Here is a 16,104-nt window from a genome sequence, read left to right as displayed (position 1 = left end):
AATGCACTAATTATCGTTATTATTATTAATAAATAAATACAAAATACTCCTCAAAATGCGCAGAAAATTGTCATGTGTTTAGTCATTATGTTTTATTTTCGATGTCTGTTTTAGTTATAAACTGGGATTTCAAACGGGGTAAAGATGGCAAGCTATTCTTTCCAAGACTTCTCATAATCTGCCTTTCTATTATGCTCACCAGTAGCCCAGTAGCCGAGTGGATAAACCATTGAACACTGATCGTGGGTTCGCGCCTCGCCAAGAGGCTAGACACATGGTGTTTGCCTGGTTTTCTTCGTGTTAATAGGGACTAATTTCCCATAGAAAGTCCCGGGATGCATCCCCGTTCGACAGATCGCTCGTGTCGCATTGCCTTATACAAACAAACCTTTATAGTACACTAATCTACAAATTTTAAAAAGTTTGATTAGAGACGAGACATTGTAATTTAAACATGCTTATTCCAAAAATATCATTAGTTTTTCCATAACAGTTTTCAAGTTAATTTATACTCCATCACATAAGTTTAACAAGAGAAGCTACATATAAATGAAAGCAAATGAAGTGAAGAATTCACAAATAATAATGTCTAATAATAGTTTATCAACTCCCATTGTCTTCTGGTATTTCAATGGTCGATTACTTTGCAAATTAATAGATAATGTCGCAAAGTAAGTCTTTGAGCTTCTACTTATTTGTGTGAGATATTGAATCTTCCTATTGCTTGAAGGACACGAAAATTATAAACCATAGGCTTCATATGGTGAATTCATTGCAATCAAACAACTTATTTAATTTTACTTAACTATTAATTTAACTTATTTAACTATTATTTAATTAAAATTCTAATTATTAAATTTAGCAAGAGATGGCGCCTAACGCCTAACTCTAGTACCAAATTAACTTAAATTATTAATATTACTATAGCCATTTGCTAGCCCGATAATTCGGCAGTTGTTGGTCTTTAATCAAACAACTGTTGAAAACAGTTGTTTGATTGCAATGAATTCACCATATAAATAACAAAATGTATTTATAAAATTGACACAAGAAACACCATTGTCGCTTTATTACTGACGACATGTATAGTCTACGTCGTTTCTTTCGGCCTGAGCTAGAAAAACACATACTGATATGCAAACTATTTAGGGGAAGGTTGCTCAAGTCGTACCCCAGAAGAAAAATAAAGTATAAATTATAGGATCTATTAAACAAACAAGAATTATTTGTTTTATTCAAAACTTTCGTGAACATTATTGTTATTTATTATGATAAAATTCAAAACATCTGTACCTTTTTTTTTTGTAACTCTTTCCGCCCAGTGGGCACTAAGAGGGCCTCATAGCAAGCCCATTATGGGTTCGGCCAGGCCCACAATGAGGCGGCCGGGTGGTGAGGGACGGGGACCGACATATCCGGACGGACCACCTCCCGAAAAATTCCTGGGGATTTCTCGACCCGTCCGGATTCGATCCCGGGTCCCCCAGGGCGGCAGGCTGCTAACCTTGACCGCTCGGCCATCCGGCCTCATCTGTACCTTTTTGCATGAAATTAACAAAACTTATTAAACTCTCGGTAACATCGATACGACTAAGGAAACCGGTGCACTAAGTGGTACTAACCACAGCTTGAGTCGTATCTAATAAAATCAATCAAAAAGAGCTAAAGTCTATATTTCTTAAGTAATCTATTTAAATACAAATATTTTTATCATGTCACCGTCGCATATTCAATTATCACAAACTTATTTCCATAACTCGAGTACACAGATCATGCACCCATATCTTACATTTTAAGTACTGAATCATGTTTTCTTCACGATCTTCTGCACGAAGATTACAAAACCAATCGCTTTTACTTTTATAACTTTTCTTTATTTCCATTGTTTGTAGCTTGTTTGTAGTTTATATTTCTTTTAGCTGCTCCTTTTATATTCTGCTCTTGCCATTGAAGTTGCCTTTGAAACGTAAAAAAAGGTAAGGAAGGGTTACCTTTCATGAATTTATAGTACCATTTGCAACTATTTTTCTGTGTTAAAAAGATGCGGTAATTTATATTTTTCCGCCAATTAAAACGCCAGTTTTCCCCTTTTATCCTTATTTTCAGTCAGATCTTCAGGCCTTGCGAATTTGATTTTATTATTTCATTCTCGAAGATGACGTCATAGAGTTGGTTTAGGGATTTTATAGTGTCGGTGTGCTTTATTAAATCCAACATCACCACTGTGTAATTTACTTAACGCTTCGTCCATATCCTTTTGTTTCCAACTATTATAAATCCGTTTTGACATGTTTATAGTCTTTAATAAAACAAAAAAAATCAAAATCAACGCAATATTATATGTTGTTGAATGTACTGTCTTACTTTTACTGACACTTGCCAGATAAAAGTTAATAACAACAGACAGAGTAGCCTAATTCTTTAAATCGTAAAGTACAGTACCAACACGATTTGGGAATCTTATGTGGGTAGGACTTAGGACACGGCACGAGTTACATTTCAAATAAAGAAAACACCGAATAAATCTATTACGATTTCGTTTCGAGAAAACAACTCCTTAGATACTACAGAACGAATACTTAAATAGGAACATGAATTTATCACTAATTTACTTGCTACAAAAACTACCAAACATATACAGAAAAGTATAAGAAAACAACAATAAACTTACTTGTTTCTTCACCGTCGGTGACAGACAGTCACTTCTTGAACCGATGAAGTGTGCATCTTATTGCCGCTGTATTAACTTCAAACTTTAAAACCTACGATTTAGGCAGTAAGACTTGAGCAACCTTACGCTACATCTCTCGCACGTAATGAAATCAACAATCATGTTGCCAATCTTGAGAGATGAAAGTCCTCGGCAGCACTGATCAACACCGGCAAATAGGTTATGCAGACATTTGATAGCTAATAACTCAAACTTCTGATTTCAGATCCTTGTTCAGTACATTCAGTTTAATAAAGTTTAGCATTCAGTAGCCTGTCTGTTATGAAAATCGTGCAGACTAAGATTATTATTTGTGCATCCATATATGCACAACATAAAGTGAAAATTTGTTCATTAGAAGTAAAGTTTTCCTTTATTTCTCTCCGATTAATTGATATACTGAGCTTCTAGTTTAGATTGGAAATTGGATAGCTAGACTACGATAAACATGTTTTCATCATACTACATGATTATTTCGAATGAAAATGCCTCATTCTACCAGTAAAGATTGGTTTACAAATTCTGTTGCTAGCAAAAGTGAAAAGCATAAAAAGCCATTTAGCGAATTCGGTTCTCATCCGCTGTTTCGCGAAAAGAGAATAACAAAATGAGCAAACATATGCAAATGAAGGCAAACTGTCGTTCGATCAAGATGGCGGCTGACAAGAGTTGACGCACTTATTTAAATATATTAATGATAAAATTAATGTAATATTGATAATTGTTATTATATATACTGCAATTTAAAAATATATCTTATATACTATACAGTCTACACAAAATCAAGGTTACTAGATTTAAAAACAATGACAAAATATGTCTGATTTTTATGCCCATGAGTGGCCGACTGGATAAAAACACTAAACACTTGTCGGGGGTTCGCGCTTCACCAACGGCTAGTCAGGTGGAATTACAGTATTTGGGTTTTCTTGACATTTGTAACAAGAGGCCAATTTCCCTTAGAAAGTCCTCCCGAGCGACATCCCCCCTCGGCAGATCGCCCCCGTGTTGTCTTGCCGTAAACATATAAACCAATTACGCGTAACTAATAATTAAAAGCATTTATCTAATATAGAGAAATGGCTTTAAAATGAAATCAATTATTAGTAAAATACGAACTAACATTGTTCTTCAATATTCTTTTCAATATACATGGCTAAATATACACTGGCCAATTATATACGTATACATGGCATTTATAATTAAACACTAGAAATTAACAAGGGTCTAAGTGTCAAAGACTTTACATAAAACATACGAAAATGCTAATAACGAATATCATACATTTACACAAATTTTCCCGTTTTTTGGGGGGTTTTCGAAACGTGGAAATTTACGATTCCAATACTTTCCCTTGTCATGTAGCCCATACATAACCGGGAAAGTAAAATAGTTTTCTAACATTTTACATCTTTAGCATTTGATCCTCATTTCCAGACCCAATTGTTAAAATATTGGTATTTCAGATCAAATGAATGAACAATCCATCTTTAAGGATCGTGTCATTTTAAAATAATCATATTCATATAATACCATATTAATATGGATAAATCAGTATTCCGATACATTTTCAACAAAACTGACTAACAATTTTTTTTAAAGTCCTTTCCACCCTGTGACCACTAAGAGGACCTTTCTATATACTCATCACGGGTTCGGTCTGATGAGGCCCGATATATCCGATCAATTCACTCTGAAAAATATTCTAAGGCGTTTCAGACTCGAACTCGGACTCGTCAGAACTGTATTTCTTTAATAATGAAAAAATTAACTTAAATAGTTAAAAACTGCTGTTCACAAATAAAATTATACTTACTTTTTGGCCTAAATTTCTCTATTAGAAAGTAAAATCAAGTTACGTGTCAGATACAACGCTCTGATTTTTTTTAAATACCGTTTAAAAATTGTTAGGTTTGAATTTATATACTAGTAATTATAAATACGCATTTATTCACCTTTAATATTTAATCATTTTTAGGTGTTTATATGAACAAAATATACAAATTTTCAAAATATTAATTACATTTATGAAAGAATAATGAGCTAATAGAACAAAACAAACTCTACAACTTTGGTATTTGCCATTTCGTAGTTTTCGATGAAAACACTGAAAATGTTTTCTTTATCTTGGTTTTTTATGGCGCAGATGAAATACAAATAATCAGTTCGTGGCAATAACATTTTCACTTTCAGCATATATATATTTCTACATGATAAATTAATATATAAACACACAAATGTCATAAAAACAAATTGCAAATTTTAAATTAGGTTAAAAAGAAATATATATATATATTTTTTTAAATTCTAATGTTTGTAATATTCACAGAAATATGAGTAGGATAATTTGCAACTGTTCCAAATTTTGAATAAACAAATATATGGAACTAAAACAAAAATTCAGGATAAAAATTTTAATTACGTATCTAGAACACAAAATAGATTGCATTATTCGTGAATATTTAAATAATTCAAACAAGTTATAGTTTTTATAACAAGTGATTTTGAAAATTAAAAATTAAATTACTTAATCATCTAAATATTGCAATTGTCACATAAAACACCATAATATTCAAACTATTGCTCAGTAAAACACAAACACTTTCATTTGCCAAAGAAAATTTCTATAAATTATTATTTGTACAATGATGAAATAAAAGAAAAGCAATATTAGATAAAAATATGCCGTAAACTGAATGAATAAGTTTTGCATGATTTAATTTCAAAGGATAAAATTTCTTGCTTAATGAAATAGAAATAGACAAAAGAAAAAATTCTCATACAAATAAAAGCATTCTCTTGAAGATAAAAGCTACATATATCTTTTGGTAGGAAAACAGTAAACGTATCATGTATTTGCTTGGGACTTATCACAGTGATGCCTAAAATTATCCCAAGGTTTTTGATGATTCGTATTCTGGTCTTACGGTGATGACCGATAAATGGAAATTGAACTACTATCAATTATTCTAAAATAACATTTACAATTTGGGAACAAGAATTGAAGACTTCACTTAAAACTCCTGATGAAAAACAAATTTAAGACAATAACCACAGTTTGTATCTAACATTGCAAAAATCAATTTATGCTGTAGTTTAAGATGAAGGGAATGATATAGCTCTGAAATGACACATTGCTTCTAGTTGAATGCTGGAATATTTAAATATATTGATGAACACTGTTTAGTGATTTTATGGGATGAATAAATTGTTCCGATGACTTCCCTTCCTTAGTTTCGAACAGAAAGTTATTCGAGTTTCATATTTTTGGTAGGCATTAAGAACAATCACTTGAATATATTTAATTCCGTTTCCATTATGTAGTATGTAGGCTAGGCAAACAAAAAGCCCATCTCCTAACAGTATCATAGATATTAAAAAATGGTGTAACAGGTACAATTATTATTTATATGTCGTCCATTGTACGTTTTAGTTTTTGAACAAGATATTGCAACTTATTATGCAGTTTGATAACTGTAACAACTTTTCATTTCCCACTAATATTCTCAACTGATAGTAATTAATTAAGTTTGTTTCTGCAAGAGTTTTCCATCTCGCACCGTGAGCATAAAATTGTTCTGTCTGACAAACTTGGAACAGGCTAATTCTGAAACTTGGCCACAATCTCGTAAATCGAGAAAAGTTAAACTAGTGCAACGTCTGAGAGCTTCTAGACTAGTGTCGGTTATATTAGAACAAGACGATACGTCGAGAGAAGATAATCTCGATGCTTTGGCTGCTCCAAGTACGGCTATTCCCATATCTGTTATCTGATGGCAATGACTGAGATCTAAACGACTCAATAGTGGCAAGTGATGAGCTAGAAGACGCACAGAGACATCAGAGATATCAGTTCCGGACAGACGGATTTCAGCAAGATGCCTCAAACGTGTTCTAGTTTCCACAAAACCAGGTCTCGAGTCCTTTGGAGGTGATACGAGATCACGGATCATCGAATCGGTCAATCCATCAATCCACCTCAGATCCAAGTAGCGTAACAATGGGCAATTACAACTACAGAGAGCAGTAATAACTGTTGATGAACAACCAGACAACAACAGTTCCTTCAACTGAGGCAATCTAGCTATTAACCAAGACAACTGCTTGAAAGTAATATTTGTCCAACTAAGATTTAAAGACAATGGCTGTCTTCTGGTAATCCCCAAAAGTCCATTGATGGTAACTCGACGGCGAGACACATTCATACGAGTCCAAAGTTTCGGATCAATAGCCCAACGGCTCCAAGTTTTACAAACAAGCTGACAAATAAACAAATCCGTATGAGTGAGGTAACGAAAAACTGGAAAGATAACTTCTTTTTCTAAAGCTAAATTTTCTTGTTCTGTCCTCATATGTTCAGTTTCACATTTTGTTGATAAACAAGAAACACAATCTAAACATTTAGATTTTTGTAGGTTAGATCGATCTCTCAACATAGTGGAAAATTTCTGTGATTGCAAGTTTATCCTCTCATCACAAAAAGCTGGACTTTCAGATGTTTGTGGTGTTTGTGAAACAGTAGCTATTGGTGTTTCTTTTCCAACTTCTTTGTTTGCAGTGTCTATCAATCCTCCTTGTTCGGTTTTTTTCATTAATCTCTGAACATCAACTTTTTCTACTTTCACAGTGCATTTTGACAATACTGCAGTGTTAGAAACTGAAGGTTTGTTGCTTCTATCAATTGATGATTTAGTTCTACTAATATGCAGTTCTGAACTTTTCCTTAAACCTTTCATACTTCTAACGAGCCTTTCCCGGGTGCTTTCTTTATGTTTCCTAGTTGTAACTCTTGGAGGGTAGCTAATTTCAGAACGATGCTGTCTCATAACAATATCTGGTGTCCTACCAATTGCAGTCTGTATATTAGTCTTCTCTTTGTTCATATCTTTATTTGGAGAAGGCATTGTAGTTTCCATAATACTACTAAATAATGGTGTGTTAGAAGTTTTAATAGTCTGGAAATATAAATAATAAATATAAGTATTGAATAATAAAAGATGTACTTTTACTAACAATTATGATTAAAAATACCTTTTCTTCTAATACATCTTCTATAGATTCTTTTGTTTTCTCACTAAACATATTATCCATTGTTAGTTCAGGTATTGCAACTGGTGAAACATTATTTCTTATTTCTTGAATATTTGAATTATCTAATTTGGGCTGAAAAGTACAATTTCAAATTATTCATTAGAATAAATTAATATAATTGATTACAAATGTAAAAAAGAAAAATTAATATTTTATTAAAAAACACTTAAGTCTAGATTCAAAGCTTCCAGAAATTAAAATTGATTTTTTTTTCATTTTTCACTCTTTTCACCCTGTGGGCATTACAAGGGCCTTTTTATGAGCACATTGTGGATTTAACCATGTGGATAGTGTCCAACTTATCTGGGACAGACCACCATAAAAATTCCTGGGTTTTTGCTCAGATATGAACCTGGGTTCAGAGTAGCCTTTACTACTCAACTATCTGATCATCACAACTAATGTTAAATTCTCCAAGTTAAATAAGTAGATGATTATATTCACAATTAGTATGATTACATAATATTCAAAGTGTAAACTCTTATAAATATCATTCATTAAATATATTAATTTAAAAAAATAACTAAAATCCAGAGGGGAAAAAAATCTAGTCTTTTATTTCAATATGTAACCGATTCAAACACCATTATTTTCTACAAATTATATCCAGGGTCCAAAAATACTAGCCAATCAACAACTTTATTTTACCCAGATGCTTTTCAGAACTTACAATATTTTACTTCTCAGTGAGCTTTCTTTCATACAGGCTAAACAAGAGACAAACACTTTTTCAATACTCTCACACGATTTTTCAATATTCCAACTGTTTTTTTATTAATTTCTGTAATAAAATAATTTTTTCTTATCTATATTCCTTTCCTTAACTAAGTTAAGAAAAGAAACACAGATAAAAACAAATTTCAATATGTAACTATTGAAATTAAAAAAAAGGGGGATAGAAGCAGAAGGATAAATCCTAGTCTCTTATATTTTTTACTCTTTGGGTCTTTATCATTTCTTTAGATCAATATAAAATATGTTCAAAAAGTTCCAGGAATATGCCAAAAAATCAAAACATATTAGGATATAAATAAATTTTATAAATATTTTTCAAAATAATCACCCTGACATTATTCATAATAAAATTTATGTATTAAATTAATGAAAGTGAATAAAATAAAAATAAAAGTAATAAGATAATAAATATTTTAATACCTTTTTTGTAGGAGGCTCATTATCACTTTTTATTTCTGTTGCAGCTATTCCATATACTTGATTTGGAGATGATAATAAACTTGATAAAGATAAAGGAACGGATAAAGGTGACAATGCAGGTGATGATGTTGATGTAGCTACAGATTTAGGCACAGGTGGAGAAGCAGATATTGCTGAATCTTTTGCTTCATTGCATATTTGTAATTTTTGTCGTAATGGTTTAATTTGTCTTGGCTAAAATTTTAAAAATATTTTAATATCAGGCATTTTAAATCTGAATATTAGTTAAATTAATATTTTATTTCAATTGTCACCGAGACAACAAAGTAAAGACAGAAATTTCACTCTTCATAACTACCTTAAAAGTGTAACAAACATCGCAAAGCCCAATACGTATATAGAAATGTCACCAAATGATTGCCTTTGTTATACTTATATATATGCCTCGCTGGGTAAAATGTTAGCTGGCTGAGTGCCATTTGTAGAATTTTATGTAGGTCGTGGGCATAGGAATCATCCCAGCCAGGACTGTGATTAACTGAGTAAGGTTATATCTAAAATTTAAATACATCTGGAAGCAACTGGCAAGTGCACCACACGGCAAGCAGAGGCTGCAGGTTCAAGCCCGGCCGTGGGTCAGTTCTTTTCTTCCAGATAATTTATTAAATAATTTAGAACTATAAAAATTATAATTATTAATTTAGTTATGAGATGGCATCTAATGTCTACCTCTAATCGCAAATTACCTTGCATTACTCTCTAAATTAGTGGAATTATATCCCGAACATTTAGGCAATTATTTGGTGAAGTTCCTATATCTCAAAAGTGTATGATTCTTAAAAAATTGTTCAATTTAATCACAAGTGTAAAAATATTTTTATATTTATATTGTATTGAATACAAATCCATAATAGTCTTAAATTCTGTCATAAAAATACAACTGGAAAAACAATCTTGTTTTCAATAAAGAAAAGGCATAAGACAAGAGTATCAAGATTTAATCTGAGCACTCTTGTCTTATTTCAATCTGTTATAAGCAACTAATAAAACTTCTATTCAATAAAAACTATATATTTTTGAAATTAGATTTTACATGCCTTTATATCTTCTGGTTTTCCGTGACCGCAACATTTCGGACACTCCCAACTATTTGGTAGATCATCGTTAATTATTCCTTCTGGTAAATCGGGCATTTTTTCTTGAAGACAAGATGGATGGACAATTTCCCAACATTCAGAACATTCCATTAAATTACATGTTTGTTCTTCAGAATCATCATTTTTATCATAACCATTTTGTCCACAATAATATACAACATGCAGGATGTGGTAACATTGGCTATACATAAAAAAAAATTACAATAAATTTGAATTTATTTGAAATATAAATTACTTTATATATTAATAACAAATTTTTTAAATTTTGTAAAATCTATATGAGCAGACATGATATAAAAATAAACACTAATAGTTAAATAGACAAATTACTAAGATTATATCATTTTCCTGGAATGCTTTATTTAAATGGATTTTTGCTTTATTTCAAATAATAGGCAATCAATGAGATCAATCAATCACAGACAATCAATATGCATTATACATAAAATGCATGCTTTGTCATTAGTTTATAGACATTGATATAAAAAATTATCATAAAAATAAATAAATGTATATGTTACTGTAAAAGACCGAAAATAGGGAATGTTGATAGCAAATATTTCATACATACACAAAACGATTGTGTGAATGCTGACATTCACCAGAGAGAGTCGACATTCGCCAGATTTCAGTCATTCACAGTAACATATACATGTTGTAGTATAAAGTTATTTTAAAAATTTACAAATCTTAAAGAATGATGGAGTAAAGAGGTTTTAAAAATGTTAACTGATATTTCTTTCTTCACCCCTTCAAGTAAGTTGGATATTTATTTTAAAAAAAGTTTAATCTTTAATGTATTTATAATGACAGAAATCATTAGCAGTCAGGCAGTCCATAAAAATTACAGCCTCTTGAAATGATAGATCCTTGACAAATATCCATTCCTGTGAGCAACTATGCTAGCAACATTTGCTTGCAGTGATTAGTAGTATTATATTTATCCTAACTTTTCCAACTGATTGTAATCAAGTATTAAAAAGATGATTTAACATACAAATTAATTGCATTAAAGTTACCTTCATATTCATAGCTTTATCACAAACTGTCGATTTTTAAAAAGTTTTGAATATATCATACATATTAAAATTATTATACATGCATATACAGGGTGTATCAGTTCAGCGGTTACAAACTTTCAGGAGAGATATAGTACACCTCGATGATGGGAAATCAAATAGCAGTGCATGGTCGGAAAATCTTTCCTGGAGCAATAGTGCTGACACAAAACACAAGAAAGGAAGGACACGAACAGGGTGAGAAAACATGTTTATTATTCTTAGTACAGCAAAAATGCTGGATGTCTTTGGCTGGTGTAGCGACATCTATCGCGTACACCAGCCAAAGACATCCTAGCATTTTAATCTGCTTAAGAATTTTTCAATTTTCTGTAGAATAAAAGTTTTAAGTAAAAGTAGAGTAAACCAAAAACAAATAAAAATGGAAAATGTTTAATAGCCAATCTGAAAAACAGACAGAAGATATATGTACATATTTTACTTACAGCCATACACTGTCTACTTATGCAAGACTGTTTCATTCTGCCAGGACCTCCATATTTTCTCATGTCTTTACAGAAAGTACATTCTCCGCAGTCATTTCGACGACAAGCTTCACATTTTTTACATCTTGTTCTTCTGTGACGAGGTCCACCTGCTTTATTACTTAAAGCTTTTGTAGGTTTTGAAAGATAAGGATGACTATTTCGTTGTTTTCTTGGTTTCTGAATAAAATAATATTTAAATATTCATTTATAAATTCTTTGATTGAATTCCTGAAATAAACTGTAAATTTTTGGATAAGCACAATGCCACTACAACATACTAGAGTTTGTTTGGCTAAGATCAATTGATATGAAATATATATTTAATATTTGCCATATTATCATATGAGCAAGTTTTGTAATGATATTTTAAAAGACTAATAATTTTATATTTGTAAAGTACATTCTACAGACCTTTGATTCAATCCAAAATAAAACAGGTTTTCCAGTAATAGCTAGTCTACAATCATCATTAATATGTTCTCGAATCAGACTCTGAAATATTAATTTTATTATAATAAAACCAGCATATCTAAATTATTTGTGAATAATAGAATAAAAAATTTTTAATTATTATTTAAAATTCTTATATTAACTTTATCAGTTTGTGTAGAATAAAGTGTATTGATGCTTACTTTATAAAAGTAAGCATCAATACACTTTATTCTACACAAACTGATCACAAAATTTAAGATATCACAATTATTAATAAATCAATTTCAGGAAATCTCTTAGTTAATATTATATTTTAAATTAATATATTTTATAAACATACATCATAGAATAAATAACAGAACTTTTTTATTTTAATTATGTTAATATCCATAAAAAGTAACTAATCTGACTTCCATTTCAAATAATCAATGAATTAATTTCTTGACAAGTGAAGAGAGTATTAGAGTTATAGACCACTTTCTCTTTACAAATTATTCTAATTACTACTAACAATGAAAGCTAAACTTTTGCATTGTGTTTTCTAGGTAAAATTTAAAATCATCTGACTATTTTCCAACACATAATCAGCAAAGGTAAATTCTATGGAATGTTTAAAACAAACTTCAAGAAAATTTCATTCTCTTTCCAGTTGATAAACAGATGACACAATTTCTTGTTATATCATTACTGACAATTGATGTGAGAAAATTTTTAAATTTCTGTAAAATTAACTGATTAAACAATAAATAAAACAGTACATACAACTTTTTGAATTAATATTTCTTGTAAAATTTGAGAAGAAATAGCAACTTTCTAGTTACTATAACAAGTAACAATAAATATCATGATAAAATATTGTCAGTGAAAAAAATCAATGAATAAAAAGCAGAATATCTCAAAGTTACTTATAAATCCTGTACACTAAAACCATAAAAGATTATGAATGTTATATCAGGTAAAATTAACTGTACAAGCAAATGTATACAGGGATCAACAAAATTAAAAATTCATAATAAAAAAACAGAATGAAATCTCTTCTTTTATATATATAAAAACAAGTGAAAACGTTAAAATATGAAAGTACTAATTATTACAACAAAAGTGTAGTTTTCATCCTCAAAAAGTGTTGATGTAAGTGTAATGGAATATAGGGAGAATACCACATTTTGAGTTGTGAATCCAAATGAAACAATAAATGCTATTTTAGACTGCCAGCAATTAAAAAAACTCTAAGAAAAATATCCATATTTGACAAACAGGAATAGTTTTATTTTGTTACATAATAATGCTTGATCCCACATTGCAATAGCCACTCAACAAAAATTAAGAGTTTAATTGGAAAGTTCTCACTCATCATTTTAACCCTGATCTAGCTCCTACAGATTACCATTGCTTTTCAACTCTTCATGGAAAGTTTTAATTCAAAAGCAGCTATCCAGAAGTACATGGAGACATTTTTTAAATCAATTTCTAAAGATTTTTATAAGAAAGACATCAAAAAACTTGTAAATTGGTGAAAAAATATCATATAGAATGAAAGGCATTATATATTGAATTAAATAAATATATATTTTATATATTTTTAATGTTAATAAAGTGTATTAAAACTTAAAAGAAAAAAAAAAACCTTACTCAGATTCAACCCAATACATAGATATACTGAATTATAATTATCTATATAAATTAAACATTATCTTAATTTAATATTTTGCACATTTAAGAATTATTCCTTCTCCAGTTATAATCATCAGAACTTGAATGACTCTAATTTAGATTTAAAATATAAAATTATTTGCATTAACAAAAACAATTTATGTATGTTTTAATGCAGTTTAACATTTTTGCTAAAATTCTTCCAAAAAACTGATATCAAAATTAAAAATGTGAAAGTGCTATTTTTATTTCTAATAAGTTAAATCTATACTTGAAACATTATTCACGACAATTATAATTTTAAAAAATGCATACAAAACAAGCAATTATTTTATTGTGACATCATCACAATGCCAGGATGCAATTTTTAAATTTTTTAATTTAAAATATATCCTCTCTTCCTTAAAATTAGCAGTATCTTTCCCACGTACATCATACTTTTCTGTTAGTAATGGAGTCATGCCAGTCATCTATCTAATGCCTTTCAGGGGAAATTTTTCAATTGAAATAACATGACTTCTGGTTTGCATTGGAAGTTCACATATAGTTAACCAAGACCTCTTGTCCCTAAGGTTTCCATATCTGTTCTCATCTTTCATCTATCTAACTCTGTTCTTGAGATTAATTAAGGAAAGACAGACCACAGTGGGAATTTATAGGTCTACAATTTTTTCAAATTGCAGCCCACTAAATAAATTTTTCAAATAATCATTAAAACAGCAATTTTTTTATATCTCTAAAATTAACTTTAATTGCTTAATAATAGATAAATATTTTAAAATTCTTATAAATATATATATATATATATACCTCAACATCAGCAATTAGTGCTTCATAATTATAAATAAGATCTGGAATACTTTTCTTATTCTGAGGGAGACTCTGAAGCCACACCTTTATTGCCTGAAATATTAAAATAATAAGTGTAAGATTAATATGATGTTCAGAATTTGAATAAGAATATGATAATATAAACAAGAGAGAAAAACTTTTTAATATAATATTTCAAATAGCTATTATTATAAAGCAGGAAGATGTTTCACAGAACTCAAAATTTTTATGAATGTTGTTAATATAAAAACAATTTTGTAAAATAAGGTTATAATGTAACTAAGAAAGGCTTCATTCATCTACTCATCTTACAAGTTTTGTCCCCTTACACCCAATATAGGCTATTAATAACAAAAATGTCATGATTATCACCAATTCAATGTCACAAATTACATGTAATATATGAATATCTTTAGCAAAAGACATTCAGATATTAATACATGTAATTTATAACAATATTATTATATTTTAAGTAAAAATTACAAAAAACATGGCCGGCGTTATTACATTTAATAATATAAAAAAATATAATACGACATTACAAAGTTAAAACTTCGTTTCTTGTCCTTCCTTTCGCCGTTTTACACCATCAATAGTCCTCAAGTCCTCACAGTCCCTCGGAGACGACCTTTCTTTTGAGGCTACTGCCTCCGTGAGAAAATGCAGAGTAGGTAAAGCGTCCTCTGGTGTTGTCGCCACAGTAAAATATTACAAAACGGCGAAAAGAAGGACAAGAAACGAAGTTTTAACTTCGTAATGTCGTATTATATTTTTTTTATATTATTAAATGTAATAACGCACGACATGTTTTTTCTGTAATTTTAACTTAAAATGTAATATTTTACTGTGGCGACAACACCAAAGGACGCTTTACCTACTCTGCATTTTCTCACGGAGGCAGTAGCCTCAAAAGAAAGGTCGTCTCCGAGGGACTGTGAGGACTTGAGGACTGTTGATGGTGTAAAACGGCGAAAAGAAGGACAAGAAACGAAGTTTTAACTTCGTAATGTCGTATTATATTTTTTTATATTATTAAATATTATTATACAAAGGAGAAACGATTTTAGGAACAATTCAAGTATTATGTCAGTTGTTTATGGGGAGAGAGATTCATTTGCTGATGATGGGAAGAGTGAAGATGTCTCCCAATTCACCCATTGTTTATTTTCTTCCCAGTCATCACAAAATTTGTATTGTAAAGGTTCATTATAATAATTGTTAAGATTAATTAAAAATTTTGGTCTGAGATTACTAGAAAATTATTAATTAAGCTTTAATGTCATTGTTCGTTTGGAACAGTAACATGGTATTTGATTAACTTTTATAATCATCAAAATTTAATTTATATGTAGTGTGCATCACAATTCTTGAAGAAAAAGATAAAATGTAAAACTGAACACAATCTTTGAATAAATAAAATAAATATTTCTTTTAACACAATATTAAAATTATTTATAAAAGGGCAAAAAAGTAATATTACATAAGATAATATATTTTATATAAATACATAAATAGTTTTTATATACTTA

General features: G+C 29.9%; 1 protein-coding gene across 1 annotated transcript in view; it reads right to left on the bottom strand.

Annotated features, from left to right (window-relative positions):
- Positions 1 to 4,656: 4,656 nt before the first annotated feature.
- Positions 4,657 to 16,104, bottom strand: part of LOC136985040 (lysine-specific demethylase 2B-like) — a 69,632-nt gene continuing 58,184 nt past the window's right edge. The window contains 8 exon segments of the mRNA XM_067282233.1: positions 4,657 to 7,665; positions 7,742 to 7,873; positions 8,957 to 9,190; positions 10,054 to 10,260; positions 10,262 to 10,294; positions 11,618 to 11,836; positions 12,071 to 12,151; positions 14,555 to 14,647. Coding sequence (XP_067138334.1) covers positions 6,235 to 7,665; positions 7,742 to 7,873; positions 8,957 to 9,190; positions 10,054 to 10,260; positions 10,262 to 10,294; positions 11,618 to 11,836; positions 12,071 to 12,151; positions 14,555 to 14,647 — 2,430 coding nt within the window. The 3' untranslated portion in view covers positions 4,657 to 6,234.

The sequence above is a fragment of the Centruroides vittatus genome, unplaced genomic scaffold (genome assembly GCF_030686945.1).
Source record: "Centruroides vittatus isolate TY-2023 unplaced genomic scaffold, ASM3068694v2 contig_943, whole genome shotgun sequence".
NCBI classification, from domain to species: domain Eukaryota; kingdom Metazoa; phylum Arthropoda; class Arachnida; order Scorpiones; family Buthidae; genus Centruroides; species Centruroides vittatus.
This window is presented reverse-complemented; position numbering and strand designations above follow the sequence as displayed.